Consider the following 14,617-nt stretch of genomic DNA (forward strand, 5'->3'; position numbering starts at 1 on the left):
CTGAAATGTTCAGGTTGAGCTGCATGTGTGGACGCAAACAGACATTTGTTTTTTCTGACAGCCTCGTTGTAATTTTTGCTGCATGTGAGGCGGGGGTGAGATGATGTGTGATATTCATCTCCAGCGAGTGGAAGGGGGATGAAGGTGTTTATTCCCCGACGCAGGCGCATGACCATAGACAAGCAAGCAATCTGTGAGATGTCTGTGCACGTAAAGAAACTGCTTCATTACGTTATCGTGGTTTAAAGTTTTAATAAATGGTGTTTTGGATTGATATGAAAATGACTTGGTTCATGTGTCTCTCTCTGCCCTCTGGCCTAACGTGATCTTCTATCACTGTGGTGAACATTTTGCAAGGGAGCACCAAAAAGTATCTTGTTCACATGCAGGGGTGTGTCCAGAGGGGCGGCATGGGCCCCCCTTTGACATCTGATCTGCCAACCCAGAATCCAAATCTATGATTGGCTGTTAGTCTAATCAGAGGCGGGACTTCAGATGAAATCAACAACTCTGGACATACCCCCCCCCCCCACCGGGTCAAATAATCTGGACACGCCCCTGTTCACACGCAAAACCTTCTCGTGCTTAAGGGATAGTTTCTTGTGCGCACGAGATAATTAACCGTGAGCACAAGATACTTTGATATCAATATTTGCCCTCATCAGTCTGAGCATTGTTGTCTCCAACACTCCACCAAAATAAACACAAATCACACCCACTATCTGTCCTGTTCACACCTTGCATCCCTCCTGGACGATGTGACAACAAAAGGACAGCACTTACAGTAAGAGCAGGAGTTTACACTTGGCATTACCAACACAATCTCCATGTAGTACTTGAGTTTAGAGTTCACTTCCCTGCCTCACTTCCACATGAGCGCCTGTGTGACAAACTATTTTATCATTTTTGTCTTTATTTTGTATGAATACTCAAAAATGTTTTTGTGAAAGAAGTGATTTTTGAGGATGTCCCTAAATTTGCCACAAGGGGGCCCTCTGTGCACGAGATATGCCTACACTTCTGCAGGCTTGTGATGAAAAGATGCAGACCAGGCAATGTTTGAATTGTTGCAATGCTTTAATTATCTGTATCTGCCCTGTCTCTCCACGTAAAGCATGCAAGACTGATAAACTTTGGAGGAAACTGAGGTCTGGCTCTGCAGGGTGACTCTCTCCATAATTGGAGAACTGGCGCCCCCGTGTGGATCATATAGGAATGCCCCTGTTTAAAGGCCCAATATTATCAGAGACCAACGGCTGTGAAAGTTATGAGTATGTCAAAGACACAAGAAACAGTTTGGAGTCTTAAACTACAAAGCTAATGAAATCACCTCTCTGAAATTGAAATACTGAAGGAGAAAGGTTATAAATAAAAAAAAGGAGTTAAGTGTTCAGATATTTTCTAGAAACTAACAGCTATGAAAGTTGTGAGAGTATGTCAAAGGCATGTATACTGTCAGGTTGAGTAATTCTAGGACACAGAAACATGAGATGGTTATAGTTACTTATTGAATGACACAAACAGGGAAACAGCAACACACCACACAGAAACAATGAAGAAGAGGCACAGCTGAGATCATGACAAAGAAGCAGTTTGGAGTGAATATATAGGCCTACATTTATGAGAGAGCTACTCAATTCCTTTTTCAATGTGCACTTTGTGTTAAATGTAACAGTGTTGTTCCTTCTTCTTTATTTGTTTACTTGTTTCACTTTTATTTGTTAGTTTGTTAACACTTGTTGGACTGACAGTAACTGAGCCACATTAAGATAAAGAAAAATAAACTAGAAAACGTTTAGTCAAAGCTGCCGGTCCTGCTGGTCCTCCTCTCGTCCGGGTGAAACTGAGTAACCATGGCAACAGAAATGCATCACTGCTGATCCGTGGAAACAGACAGTTTCAGTTCTCAAAATACACATGTGAAAGTCTTACTGTGCTGAGCATGACTGAGTAACAAGAAGCTGCAGCAGTTTTTCTAAGAACACATTCAAAGATACGGATCACGATACTTATTTTCACAAGTCTGGCAATAAAAATGCAAAATATCATGTTTTCTTTTTTCATAATTCTTTTTAATTTTGAGGTTATCACTAATAAAACAATGCACATATTTTCTTTATAAAAAGTGACACTGACGACATCTTACAAAAAAGACAGTTTGGGAAGATAAATTCTACATAGGCCTAATGGATTTCGAATCAAATCCTTAATGTTTAAAACAGATAGAGCAAATCTCTTCAAATACACAGAGTTGCTGTTTGTTATTCTGGAAGTGAAGCAAAGAAAGCTTTGAAAAACACTGGATTATCTCAGATTTGAGTCAAATAATGTACGTTTTCAGTCACATTTTTGAATCGTTGGGTCATGACAACAGGCTCCATGTTTAAATCATGAACCCAAATCCTTTGTAAAAAAAAGTACTGCATATATATTTAATCTAATCGATTGAAATTATCCATATCTCTATTGATCTTCTTTTTTTTAAAAGGTTTTTTATTGATAACCTCATGTGTTTTTTAATATTATATTTATCTTTTATCATACTGCATTGATCATTACATGTATTGTTATGTATTGTTATAAACTCTAATATTTAAAATCATCCACTGAAGAGAAAATTCCTCATCAAGCTTGACAAACTCTTTTAATTTTAAATTCATATTTTTTGTATAGTTTGCTTGAGGTAGATTTACATATTTCGCTTCAGTTGACTGACTCTGTGTGTTTGCATATCTGTCCTCCCTCTCTGCTCTCGGACGTTAAGAGACCGGTGTCGATCAGCGGCTGTTTGAGGCCTTTCAGAGACGCTGACATACGATGATGATGATGATGTCATTGATTCTACACCTGGTCACCTTTGGGCTCCTTGTTCAGGGTGAGGCCAGGTTCACTACAATAATCACTGTTATGGAGAAAAACTTAAAGAAGCAGCATTTACCTTTTTTCCACCGTTTCTGTAAAGTTAAGAAAGCAAAGATTCTGTTTGGATGTTGTTCATCTTTCTCCATCTGTTTCAATAACCTTCTCCTCTTTTTTCATGTTTCTTCAGGTTCATCAGGAGACATCCTCCTGACTCAGACTCCTGGATCTCAGTCTGTTGTTCTAGGACAGACTGTCTCTATCAGATGTCAAACCAGCACAAGTGTTGGTGCTTACCTCCACTGGTATCTTCAGAAACCTGGAGAAGCTCCTAAACTCCTGATTTATTATTCTACAAGCCGTCAGTCTGGAGTTTCTACTCGTTTTAGTGGAAGTGGATCTGGAACTGACTTCACTCTGACTGTTAGTGGAGTCCAGACTGAAGATTCAGGAGATTATTATTGTCAGCAGGGTAACAGCTCCCCGTTCACACAGTGATACAACGTCATACAAAAACCTCCGTCAGCTGAAGAGGAACTGATCTGACTGAACAGCTGCATAGTAACAGACGCACTTTACAAGATTGTCTGCTAACGAGCTCCATAAAACAGAGAACAGTTTATAGTATAACTGTGTTTATTGATAAGTTTGTTTGAAAAGAGCATTAAGAATATAAGTCTAAACAAATTACATTCACTGTAGATAAGCTGCAAAGTGAACACGTTCATAAAGGGACCCAAACGTTAAAAACACAGATTCATACTTTTTTACAGATTATATTTGGAGGTTTTCAAACATCATGCTCCTGTTCTAAACATTCAGAGCATAATGTGTAGTCTTTAGCTAAACTAAACACATGACATCAGTTGTTTCATATGTTGAGGTCATAATGCTGTACTAAAATGTTAAAGATTCTATATGCTGATGATATCATACTTTATCATTCAAATGGGAAAAATGCTTCTAGATGACTTTCTGATCATTTCTTCATCTCTCTGATAAGCTGCATCGTTCCAGTATTATTCCAGTATAGTTCATATATATGAGAACGTTGTTACTACAAAGAAAAACATCTTATTAAAATGAGAAAATAAAGAAGGAATTTCTAAAGTCATTAAACCTTTAGCGACACATTCATATTTACGTCCATCTTTACTGGCTCACAATTAACCTCCCAAACACGTGACCATCCATGGACATAGAGATTGTGAATAATAATAATAATAATAATAATATTTTGGACTATATAAAGAACACATACTGGGCCTTTGTACCATCACAGTTGGTCCATATTAACCCCTGCAGATCCCTTAAAAACAAAAAATTGTCACAACCTTTTAAGATTATGTCAAGCATGACCTGAAACCATATAATAAATTAAAACTTCTCATTTTCAAATTAGTTTTCAACACATTTTGAATCAGCTAAAAATCAGCCATTTTCTCAGAACATTTCCATAGAGAGCCACTTTGCATCAGCAGCACCATGCTCCAGTGCTCTGAGAGACTTTATAGTCCTGACAGTTGAACACTGGATGACTGACAGCTGTCCTTCATCACAACAGAAATCCTCGTCCTCATCATCAAAAACATGACTTTGATCTGCGTCCTCATCTGGACTCTCCTCCTCTGCTGCTGCTTCACAGGTAAAGTCCAGAGAATCAAACTCCTCTCCTCTATGAACATCCGTCCCTCTGAAATGAAGCCCACTAAACCCTGATGCTGCTTTCTGTTTTTGTCTCTGTATCCTCAGAGTCCAGAGGACAGGTCACAGTGACTCAGCCTGCAGCAGTGAGCTCTGCTCTGGGAGCCTCCGTCTCCATCTCATGTAGAACCAGTCAGAATGTTTATGTCTATAGCAGCTACCACCGTTCAGCCTGGTACCAACAGAAAGATGGAGGAACTCCTAAACTCCTCATTTACTATGCTAGCACTCCAGCATCAGGGATTCCAGATCGTTTTTCAGGCAGTGGATCAAACTCTGCCTTCACTCTGACCATCAGTGGAGTCCAGACTGAAGATGCAGCAGTTTACTACTGTCAGAGTTATCACTATATCAACAGTCAGGATGTGTTCACACAGTGAAAAAGCGTCGTACAAAAACCTCCCTCAGTCAGACTGAACAGAAACTGAACTGACTGCTGCAGCTGGAAGTTTCTGCAGAGACTGACACACTTCACTGAAGCAGCTCAGACATGATAAAGACCTTAAAAATCAATCAGCCCTCATATTTGTTTTGGATTATAAACCTCATTGTAAACGCACTTAAACACACAGTGTGTGTGTGTGTGTGTGTGTGTGTGTGTGTGTGTGTGTGTGTGTGTGTGTGTGTGTGTGTGTGTGTGTGTGTGTGTGTGTGTGTGTGTGTGTGTGTGTGTGTGTGAGATCATTCAGTTGACAAAAGGTCGTTTTTAAGGCTCAATACTCTAGGCTTCAACTTGCCATCCTCAAGGCCCATCAAGACTTTTTGGATGAAGTCAAATGTATTGGCCAAGTCTTTCGGGTAACTTAGATGTAGCCCATAAATAAGTGCAAAAAGCATGACAAATGCATCAGAAAATGTTGGGAAATCGACAACTGTGTTATCCTCAAGCACAACGGCAACCTTCTCGGGGCAGAATACCGCAGCATCTGTTGAAGTGGCACTGATCAGGAGGAGCCCAACTGGTATGTTGTCGATTTGCAGTTCATCTGACAGGGCCTGCTAAAGACAAGGACAGAGAAATGTTACAAATCAACTGCCTAAGCTTCAGTGTTTCCCATAGAATGACAATGTACCAAAAGCTGTTTATGTTTCTTGATCAGCGGAAAAATATGGAAAGTACACTACCCTATTGCTATTCAGGGATTTCTTAATTCACCACTTTAAATGTAGTAATTATCCCCTTTTTTGTTTTTTTGGCCTCAAAACAATCAAAGCTAAATGGTACTGAAAGACAATGACTCAACTGACAAGCTTTTTTAAACAATCACTATATTGCATTTATTCTCACTATAGATGTTGATATTGTTTAGCATACTATTCCAGCTCTGCAGGTTTTAAATGGAATTTTAAAAACTGCAGCATGAATTGAGGTTTGACCAGTAAATGCAAAGTTTAATTACTAATTCCTCACAGGTAAGATTAAGCCTACTGTAGATGTTGCAGGACAATTATTACTATATTAATCTTTTTCACTTTTTAATATCATGGCAATCATACACCAAAATGACAGCATCTGAATAAAACAGATGAAATATATAACATGTTCAACAGATTCATTACAAGTCTTAATAATATGCTGACTTACATCCCACAGCTTCAGAAATCCGGAGTCATCCTCATGCAGATATGTAGGGAGAGCACGGAGGACGGCAGCACGGAGGACATTGACGTCAACTTGTTCCTTAAGTATGAGAAAACACATCATCTTAATTTGAAATGCCAAACAGGGAAGGAACAGAATTTATCACAAGAAATAGCCCTATATGATGTATTTTAATACGATTAGGTAATGCCTACCAAACTGTCAAATGACAATATCAAAAGAGGAACACTTGATGACATTTATTGTTTCTATTGTTGGTCGTGTTTTTTCCAAACAGTCTTTCACGATAGAAGACTGTCAGCTATCAACGATGGCATCATCATTTGGCCCTAATGTAATCTGAAGATAGGGAGTTCCAACAGGGTTCTATTATTATCATGCATGAAGAAGGATAATCAACTCACCTGGCGGTCATAAGTGTTGAAGAGCTGATCCAGGACTTCAGACACCTTCCCTGTGGGCGCAGCTTTCTTCCTGAACAAACTCTGAAGACGAGGGACATGTCTGTCTAACTCAGAATAGAAGTGGTTCTTCAGGTTGATGTTTGTGATTCTGTGAAACTCTGCACAAATCTGTAAAATAAAAATGTGACATTGAAGTGCATTTGTATCTCAAAAGAAAAAGGAAAATGAAGTTGTAAAACATTACATTACAAAACGTGTTTAAACATTATGTACTGTCGCATTATAAATGTCAAAACTTTACATTTGTTAAATGCTTGTCAGACTAAGTGACTGATGTTGAGATCCCTACACTTCCCTATCACATACAAAGAAAAAAAAACTCACCTGTGACTCCATCTTTAGGGCAGGCCAGCGCTCCAGGATCTCTCCAACAGGCAAGTCATCATTGATGACCTCTTTGCGTCGCAGGGAAAAGGTGGTCTGCATCAACTTTGCAATCAGAGGGAGGTTTTTGTCAGTCCTTATAACTTCATCTACAATCTGGAGTCTCTGTCGCTCAAGGCTTGAACCATCTTCTCCTTTTGGAAAGTTGGGGAGAAAATTCACTTCTGCCCTTTTTGGTCTCTTTATGTCAGTGTGGGGAGATTGTTTGTCAGGGTTGTTTCTGCTTCTCTTTCCAGAATTTACAGCTACCTCACTATATCCTGCCCGACTCAACTTAGTGCAGAAGTTACCCATCTTAAACTTCAGACTATTTTTCCAACCATACCATCCTGTCTGCGTTCCTGGTTCTTTAAGACAAGGATGGGTGGTGACAAGCGCTTCTGCAACCACTGAAATGTCTTTATCACTGGGATATGCTTTAAAGCTATGCATTTTGGATGCAAGGGTTTCAAGAATGTCATGCTTCTGTCCCCTTGATAACTTCAGGGTTTTCCCTGTTCTCTCATGATTCAAATTTCCCTCAACAAGTATGAGTTCTACTTCATAAGAAAAAGCTGGCACTGGACAAACATCCGGCCATCTCTGGGTCCTTTCTGGAGTCATTGCATGAGGCAATATTATTGTGTCATCAGATGCAATTGAACTGGCATCACTCTGAGATCTTACAAGTTTAAGTACTGCCTTCTGTGGAAGCTCTTCAATGTCTATAAGGGAACATAACTGCCCGTCAAAGTCTGGATCTTCATATGATAAGCAAAAATCAAAGTCTATCTTAAACTTTTCTTTTGTCATTTTTTCAAGCTCAGTCACAGATTCTGGACGTGAAGCCAAAGTCATCTTCCTGACAATGTCCATGGAAGTATGTATGTGAAGATTACCTATTAAAACAAAGAGAGGGGAGAGAACGGATTAACTAATAGCATTCAACAATGCATACACAATAGGTATTTGTGTGAAACAGTTATAGACAGATATTATTCACCTAAAAGCTGGGGTTTGAAAAAAATTACAGTTGTAGCAGGTAAGTCTTTCTAGGCTTGTAATGTTAGTAAACGTAACTGGCATATCAAATTTTAGTTTACCTGTCTTACTTTGCTACACACTGTTCCATGAGGCCATATGGTTCTTCACTTCTGATAACATTTTACACCTGGATTTCTCTGATCAAAATAAATCTTTTTTGTGTCAGTATTAAGTGTCCATCTATGTTGTATGCAGACAAACTTACTGTGTCATTTAGTTCTGACAGCTCGATGACAGAGCAGGTGTCTGAGGATGTCAGCTCAAATCACCTCAAATGCTCTCTGTACCAGCTCTCGTAGTTTCTGCAAAGAAAAGAAACAGAGTTATTCACAAGCAGTGTTTGGTCAGTCTCCAGCCTGGCCTGCAGAAACATACATACCATTAGCATACTCTGTGCCATCAATGGACACCTGTGTTGTACTGTATATGTTTTGGCTGTCTGTCTTTGTTCTTATAAAGTCTTTTGCCACTTGAGGCAGTGTGGCAACTTGGACAGAGGTGACACTCGAAGATTGTGTGTGGGGTTTGAAAAATAATGTTGCACTTCAGTGATACGCCATCATGTGCTGATGCCTAGTGGCAAGAGTTCTCAAGACAGTCTTGAAATTGTGTGTGTCCTGTATCACTCTTTTAAAAAAGTTGGTTTTCCCTCGAACCTCATTGTCCAAAGGTGAACAAGAGGCCCAAAGCGCCTTGTCATTTCTGGGTAGTGCTCAACATAATGATGCTTGGGTCTGAGCTTAAAGTCTGGAAACACTGCTTGAAGTCCCTGTCGATGATCACTGATTTTAGTCTGCATGTACTGTAAAGACTCCTCTGTGAAAGATGGAGACAACACCAGCTGCACTATTTCTTTGAGGTCCAACAATATGGCCCATGTTTCATCTCCTTCAGGGACTTTACTTCCTACCAGTAGTGGTAATAACCTAAGCAAAGTGGAATTTTCATGCCCGTTTGGCAGCAAAAGTCTTTGGAATTTGTTGCGGTTTATCAAGCCTATCAGTGTGCTGATCTGGAAATGTGTGAATTCTTGTGTTTAGATATTCAAGTGTGAAGTACTTCAGGCAAATCATCTCACGGATGCACAAGGCCATCTCAACTGGCACGACACCCTCAAAGAGGTCGTGAAGAATATCAGGTGGAAAACCAGTGATGGGATGAAAATGCTGCAATGCCATGCTGAGAGCACACTGACCTTTAACACCTAAGTGATTTGCTTTGTCTTCTTCCACAACATTCTGCACATGAAGATCATGGGAGGCCCTTGTTCTCATGCTAAACTCCCCTTCAGAAACGTCAGTGCACTGTTTCTGGTCTGCAGTACAGCAACAAAATCAGGGACAGTTTCAGCTCCCCTGTTTCAGACAATAACTGATTTTCTTTGAAATATGTTCCATCTTCATGAGACATGTAAATTCCTGGTGGAGACGGTTTTGCCTCGTGAATTTTTTCAAGAAGATCAGTAGTTTTAAACATTGTTTGAATCATCTGAAGAATGGGAACATACACTGCTGTGTGTTCACTGGAATCAAAAGTGTATTGCACTGGCATTACCAAAGGATAGTTACTCCTCACAAATGTTTCCCTCCGCTTAGCAGTGGACAGTTCCGCACCTTCTGAAGTAGCATTGACAAAAACATTAGTTTTCATGATAGCCTCCTCTAGGTCATGAAGAAGGGCCCCACTGACAGACAGATCATGCTCTTGTAAACTATTGACAACAGCTTCTCTCACAACAGGTTTGGACAAAGTGAATATTTGTGCCAAATTTTCAATGATGTCCTGTGTAGCTGTCTCTGACACATGAAGAACACTGTTCATTTTCAAGAAGAAAGAAGCCAAATTATTTTTGAAGTGCCCTTCCAAGTCATCAGTGTCATCTCTGGATCCAGAGGGCTCACACTCAGGAGTATCCAGCTCAGGAGAGTGTGGTAAAGGGCTATCCCTATCAGATTCATCCTGACTCTGCATTGGTTGACTTTCAGTTTCTGTACAGACAATCTCATTCTTATAATTTGAAACATCACTGTCTGGATGAGTCCTACTTTTGTGGGCATTAAAGGAGGAGTAGACATTAGTGCGGTCTTGACAGTTTTTGAAAGGACAGTCCACCATTTCATGGTGTTTTAAATGTGCCCTTAAATGACTGAGGAGACTCTTATCATTAAATGGTTGCTTGAATCCACAAAGGACATGTGAATGACAAACATCCCACCTCGTTTTCACTGGGTACAACTGTATTATTATGCAACCTTGTTAAATGAATTTTGAATGCATTTATTGACTGAAATGTGCAGATACAGTCATCAAAGAGACAAGGCAATGGGTTGATTGAGGATAAATTGCTGTGATGCAAACGACAGTGTTCAAGCAACTGTGCCCTTTTGTCACACACAGCAGGACAAAGTTTGCATTGTCAAGCCATTGTAAAACTAAACGGTGTCGAATCAGCAAGTTTGACATACAAAGCATAGAATGATGAAACAGTGAACAGGTTTTAGATAAACTTCCCTTATCTGCATCACATCGGATTTCTCTTTACAGTGATTGTGCACAAGAAATGTCTATTAAAAGTCTGTGCTTTGAATATACATACCTGATTGAAGACTCCGGATATCACCAAGTTGCTTGTATTTAAGCCTTAAGACAAAGAAAATAGAAAAATGAGCTAAACTGTACATTTTAGCAGAAATGTTTCTTTACAGTTAATTTACAGTTGAGGAGCAACAGAAACACCGCGCACAATGCGGTTATTTTCCACACCAGGCTTTATTTTTGATCGTTTACCTACCTACCACAATCAATTAAGGAACAGGACTACACTGTAAGACCGAACAGTAAAAGCATGTTAAAAAAATTGGGTTGTGTGAACTCGGAAATTCAAAATAGTTATTTCAACTCTATTTTTCTAAGTTATTAGAACGCGTTTTTAGTTTGAAGTAAACAGAGCTCAACCAATTTGATTATTTTTCATAATTGTTCTCAAATTGTTTGATCTGCTCTGCATGACGTCACGGTCACGTGCGTACGTGCTCTCACCGCCATGTTTGCTCTCGCATCGAGTCGCTAAGAATGAGCCAGCTAAGCGGAGTGAACTTTACAAGTTGAGAACAATTTGGACACAGACAATAGATATTGTTATTTGTGGAGCAAATCGCAGACTTTTGAAGGGACTTTTGTTCGGACATGCAGGAGTTTTCTGTCTCTACTCTGCTGAATGCGCTGACTGCCGTAGCATTGGTGCTATCTTTGAGCTAATCTGGTGAGTAATAACTTATTTTATCACATTTTGATATCGTTTCTTCATTTAATGAAATAGTTCTCATGTCCGCAGCTATTTCATGCATTTAGTATGAAGAGTGAATACGTGTTTTCTGTTGTACTTTTGTGGCAAAGTTAGCCTATTTAATTAATGCAGTTTGCACTATTTAATGTGAAAACATTTGAAAAAATATAACTGGCTTAACTTCTTTCTTTAACTTTCTTTAACTTTTCAAGTATAAACTAAGTCTTGCTTTTAAATTTGTTTGGAAATGTTACTGGACTGCTTTTGTTTCTCGACCTCCACATGCATGTTTCTGTACAGACAACCGTTAACGTTTTTAAAAGAGGTCTTGTAGTAGTTTATTTAGTGCTATCATTTGTTAGACATTTTTGGTAGGAAGGAAAAGGGTTGTTTTTTTGAAACAACGATTAACTTCAATTCATTTGTAGTTTGACTTTTATCCCCCAGTTACGGCTGCAACCTTCCTGGTGTTACAGTCTGAGTGAGTGTCACGCCAGCTGCACACAAGTTGATGATTTTTCAGTGAAATTCATTGTCCTGGTCTTGTCTCCTTCTTGTCCTGGTCTTGTCTCCTTCTTGTCCTGGTCTTGTCTCCTTCTTGTCCTGGTCTTGTCTCCTTCTTGTCCTGGTCTTGTCTCCTTCTTGTCCTGGTCTTGTCTCCTTCTTGTCCTGGTCTTGTCTCCTTCTTGTCCTGGTCTTGTCTCCTTCTTGTCCTGGTCTTGTCTCCTTCTTGTCCTGGTCTTGTCTCCTTCTTGTCCTGGTCTTGTCTCCTTCTTGTCCTGCCTTGGTCTTGATCTTATCTTGGTCTCTGAGCACTCTGGTCTCAGCTAGTCATGCTGGCTATCATGGGTTTTGTTCATTATTACCGACTATTGTAGAGAGAATAAAGCACAAAACAAGTTTACTGTCATTTGGGAATTTATATAAATATTTATATAAATGATGAAAAATGATATCGTTTGAAGTTCTGTGATCACTGATGACGCTCATCAAACATATTGAGGAGCTCAGTCTAAGTTTAAAAACAGTGTTTATGTCTCATCATGATGTGTTTTTACTCGTCCTTTGTAAAGTTATCATGGAGAAACTACATTTCTTAATGTAGTCACTGGCTCCATTATGATGAAGTATCTTAAGACAGTTTGTGATAAAAGAAAAGAAAAGTCGTTTTAACAACTTTGAAAAAAAGACAAAAAGACAAAAAGTGTATTTCTCATTGATTTAATGAACAGATTATCAGGAAACAATACACACACATATGAAGCAACAAGCTAATATTTATTCTTTAGAAACATGAAATAAAGAGAGAGAGAAAGGTGCACAGTGAGAGCAGTATCACAGTAAAACCAGCAGCAGAGTCCCAGTGAGTCATTACTGGGAACACTGGTCTCTACTCAGACTCTCTGAGACTGGAGCCTGGGCGCCCTGGGTGGCCTCACAGGTCACAGAGCCCACCTTCCTCCACTGGTCTGCAGAGAGCCTCAGGGTGCTGCTCCAGCTGTAGAGAGCGTCCTTCTCCAGCACCGCAGGGCTCCTGCTCTCCTCCCAGCTGCTGCTGCTGCTGCCGTCCACCTTCCAGGCCAGACTCCAGCCTGAGGGGAAGCCCTTGTTGGCCAGGCACATGAGCGTGGCCTTCCCCTGCTCCAGCTCCTCATTGGAGGGGGGCAGCACCGTCAGGGTGGGACGCACATCACCTATAGGAGACACCAATCAGATTAGAGGACAGGGAGCACACAGCTGTCAATCAAACACCACACCCTATAGGACACCTTTAATGTCTGAGAGTTGATTTTCCTTTTTTAGGAGTTTCTGTCAGATGTTTCTTTCTGCTCCACCGGTCACTCACTCACACATTGTTTCACTTCCCTTTAAGAAGCCTCTCATGCACATCAGCACACAGAGAGAGAATCACACAGAACGACCTGAAATATATTTAAACTACATCTGAATCCAATTTAAAACATTACAAACATTCCCCATCAAAATAATCCAAAAACTTTGCAACACATTTTTAAAACAGTTTGTAGGTAAAACAAACTAAAACAGAATCAACTGAACACAATCAAATGTTCTTCAAATGAATTCTAATCAGAAAAATAAGGTATCAGAAAAATACCTTAAAGAGTTGTCAGAAAATGAATCTGAGGAAAACATTTAAAACACCTCTCTTTGTTAAACATCAACTTGTTTATGTTTCAGTGTGACAGAAATGAAACTGTCCTGAGTGAAACATCACGGTAAAGCAGGACCGATAAAAACATGATAAGAGTTCATTAGAGTTAGAGTTTAACGATGACAAATAAACAGAGAGACAGCTGCTGAACACAAACACATGAAGATATATATTAGACATACATATAAATAATATCTGAATCAATTAATTCATTTAGATGTTTTCCTCTCTTTTCTTTTGATAAACATAAACCACTAGACAATTTAAAGTCCTGGTCATTAACATTTTCTGTAAAGAAAGCTGATTTGATGATTTTCATTCAGTTGTTTCAGTCATTAAGGCGTCCATATCGATTGTTAGAAAAACCTCATGAATAGAACATTATTTAGCAGCTGTCTTTGAGGTTGTCAAAGTGTGATTTATGTGGATCAAATATAAAAATCTGTATTTTAACATTAGGTTTAATATTCATACAGAAACTTACTTCCAACATCCAGTCTGGTTCCTCCACCAAAAGTCCACCACAGTGGTACAAAGTCATTGAGCGGCCGTACAAAAACCTCTCACTGTAGAGACACACGGCTCTCTGACTTTAACACACTGAACTCAAACTACCACAACTCCACATGTCACCTTACCATGAGAGTGAAAATCATCTATTTCCCAACAAATAAAAACTCTGGCTTCAAACATTTTACCTTCATTTAAATTCAGTCTGTGTTTCTGTTTTAAACTGAAATCCTTTAAAGTCAAATGTTGTCTTTATTCTTTCTAAAACAAACGATTTAAAAGTTAAAGGTCAGTATTTTCTTTTCCTCCAGGCTTGAATATGAAGACAAAAGACACCAGAATAACTTACTGATTGAATGAAAAGCTGAATATGTGACTTACTTCCAATATCCAGTCTGGTTCCTCCACCGAACGTGTACCACAGTGATACAAACTGATGGAGTCGTTGTACAAAAACCTCTCGCTGTAGAGACACACGGCTCTCTGACTCTGACACAAACACAGACACCTCAATGAGTCTCTGCCTGCAAGACCTCTGAGACCAAATGAAAACAGAATCTAAAAAGATTATAACAGATTAAAGAATGTCTTTCTTTGAGATATTTAAATCT

The 14,617-nt window shown here is 39.3% G+C and overlaps 1 protein-coding gene and 1 gene segment (V, D, J or C); both read right to left on the reverse strand.

The window, feature by feature from the left end:
- Nucleotides 1–5,173: 5,173 nt before the first annotated feature.
- LOC109978676 (sterile alpha motif domain-containing protein 3-like) lies at nucleotides 5,174–10,790 on the reverse strand. Of its 4 annotated transcripts, none has more exons than XM_065957709.1 (6): nucleotides 10,634–10,790; nucleotides 8,243–8,339; nucleotides 6,955–7,892; nucleotides 6,571–6,738; nucleotides 6,149–6,244; nucleotides 5,175–5,562 (listed from the first exon to the last, which is right to left on the reverse strand). In XM_065957709.1, exons 3-6 carry the CDS (start codon nucleotides 7,867–7,869, stop codon nucleotides 5,245–5,247), a joined length of 1,497 nt encoding a protein of 498 aa, XP_065813781.1. In that variant the 5' UTR covers nucleotides 7,870–7,892; nucleotides 8,243–8,339; nucleotides 10,634–10,790; the 3' UTR covers nucleotides 5,175–5,244. The 4 variants fall into 4 exon arrangements, with proteins under 4 accessions (XP_065813783.1, XP_065813781.1, XP_065813782.1 ...); XM_065957710.1 differs by lacking the exon at nucleotides 10,634–10,790 and adding an exon at nucleotides 9,233–10,437; XM_065957711.1 differs by lacking the exon at nucleotides 10,634–10,790 and having other exon boundaries at nucleotides 5,174–5,559; nucleotides 8,243–10,438.
- Nucleotides 10,791–12,528: 1,738 nt separating this feature from the next.
- Nucleotides 12,529–14,124, reverse strand: LOC136179802 (Ig kappa-b4 chain C region-like). The segment is given in 3 exon segments: nucleotides 12,529–13,017; nucleotides 13,981–14,058; nucleotides 14,112–14,124. Coding segments are annotated over 3 exon segments (414 nt in total).
- Nucleotides 14,125–14,617: the final 493 nt, after the last annotated feature.

Source organism: Labrus bergylta, chromosome 8, assembly GCF_963930695.1.
Source record: "Labrus bergylta chromosome 8, fLabBer1.1, whole genome shotgun sequence".
Taxonomy (NCBI): Eukaryota; Metazoa; Chordata; class Actinopteri; order Labriformes; family Labridae; genus Labrus; species Labrus bergylta.

What these genes read in the sequence shown, in the direction of transcription:
- LOC109978676 (XM_065957709.1), bottom strand. Translation starts at nt 7,869, where the DNA reads ATGGACATTGTCAGGAAGATGACTTTGGCTTCACGTCCAGAATCTGTG. An exon ending in CCCTAAAGATGGAGTCACAG is followed by an intron (nt 6,739 to 6,954) that starts GTGAGTTTTTTT and finishes TTTATTTTACAG; the next exon opens with ATTTGTGCAGAGTTTCACAG. An exon ending in TCAACACTTATGACCGCCAG is followed by an intron (nt 6,245 to 6,570) that starts GTGAGTTGATTA and finishes CTCATACTTAAG; the next exon opens with GAACAAGTTGACGTCAATGT.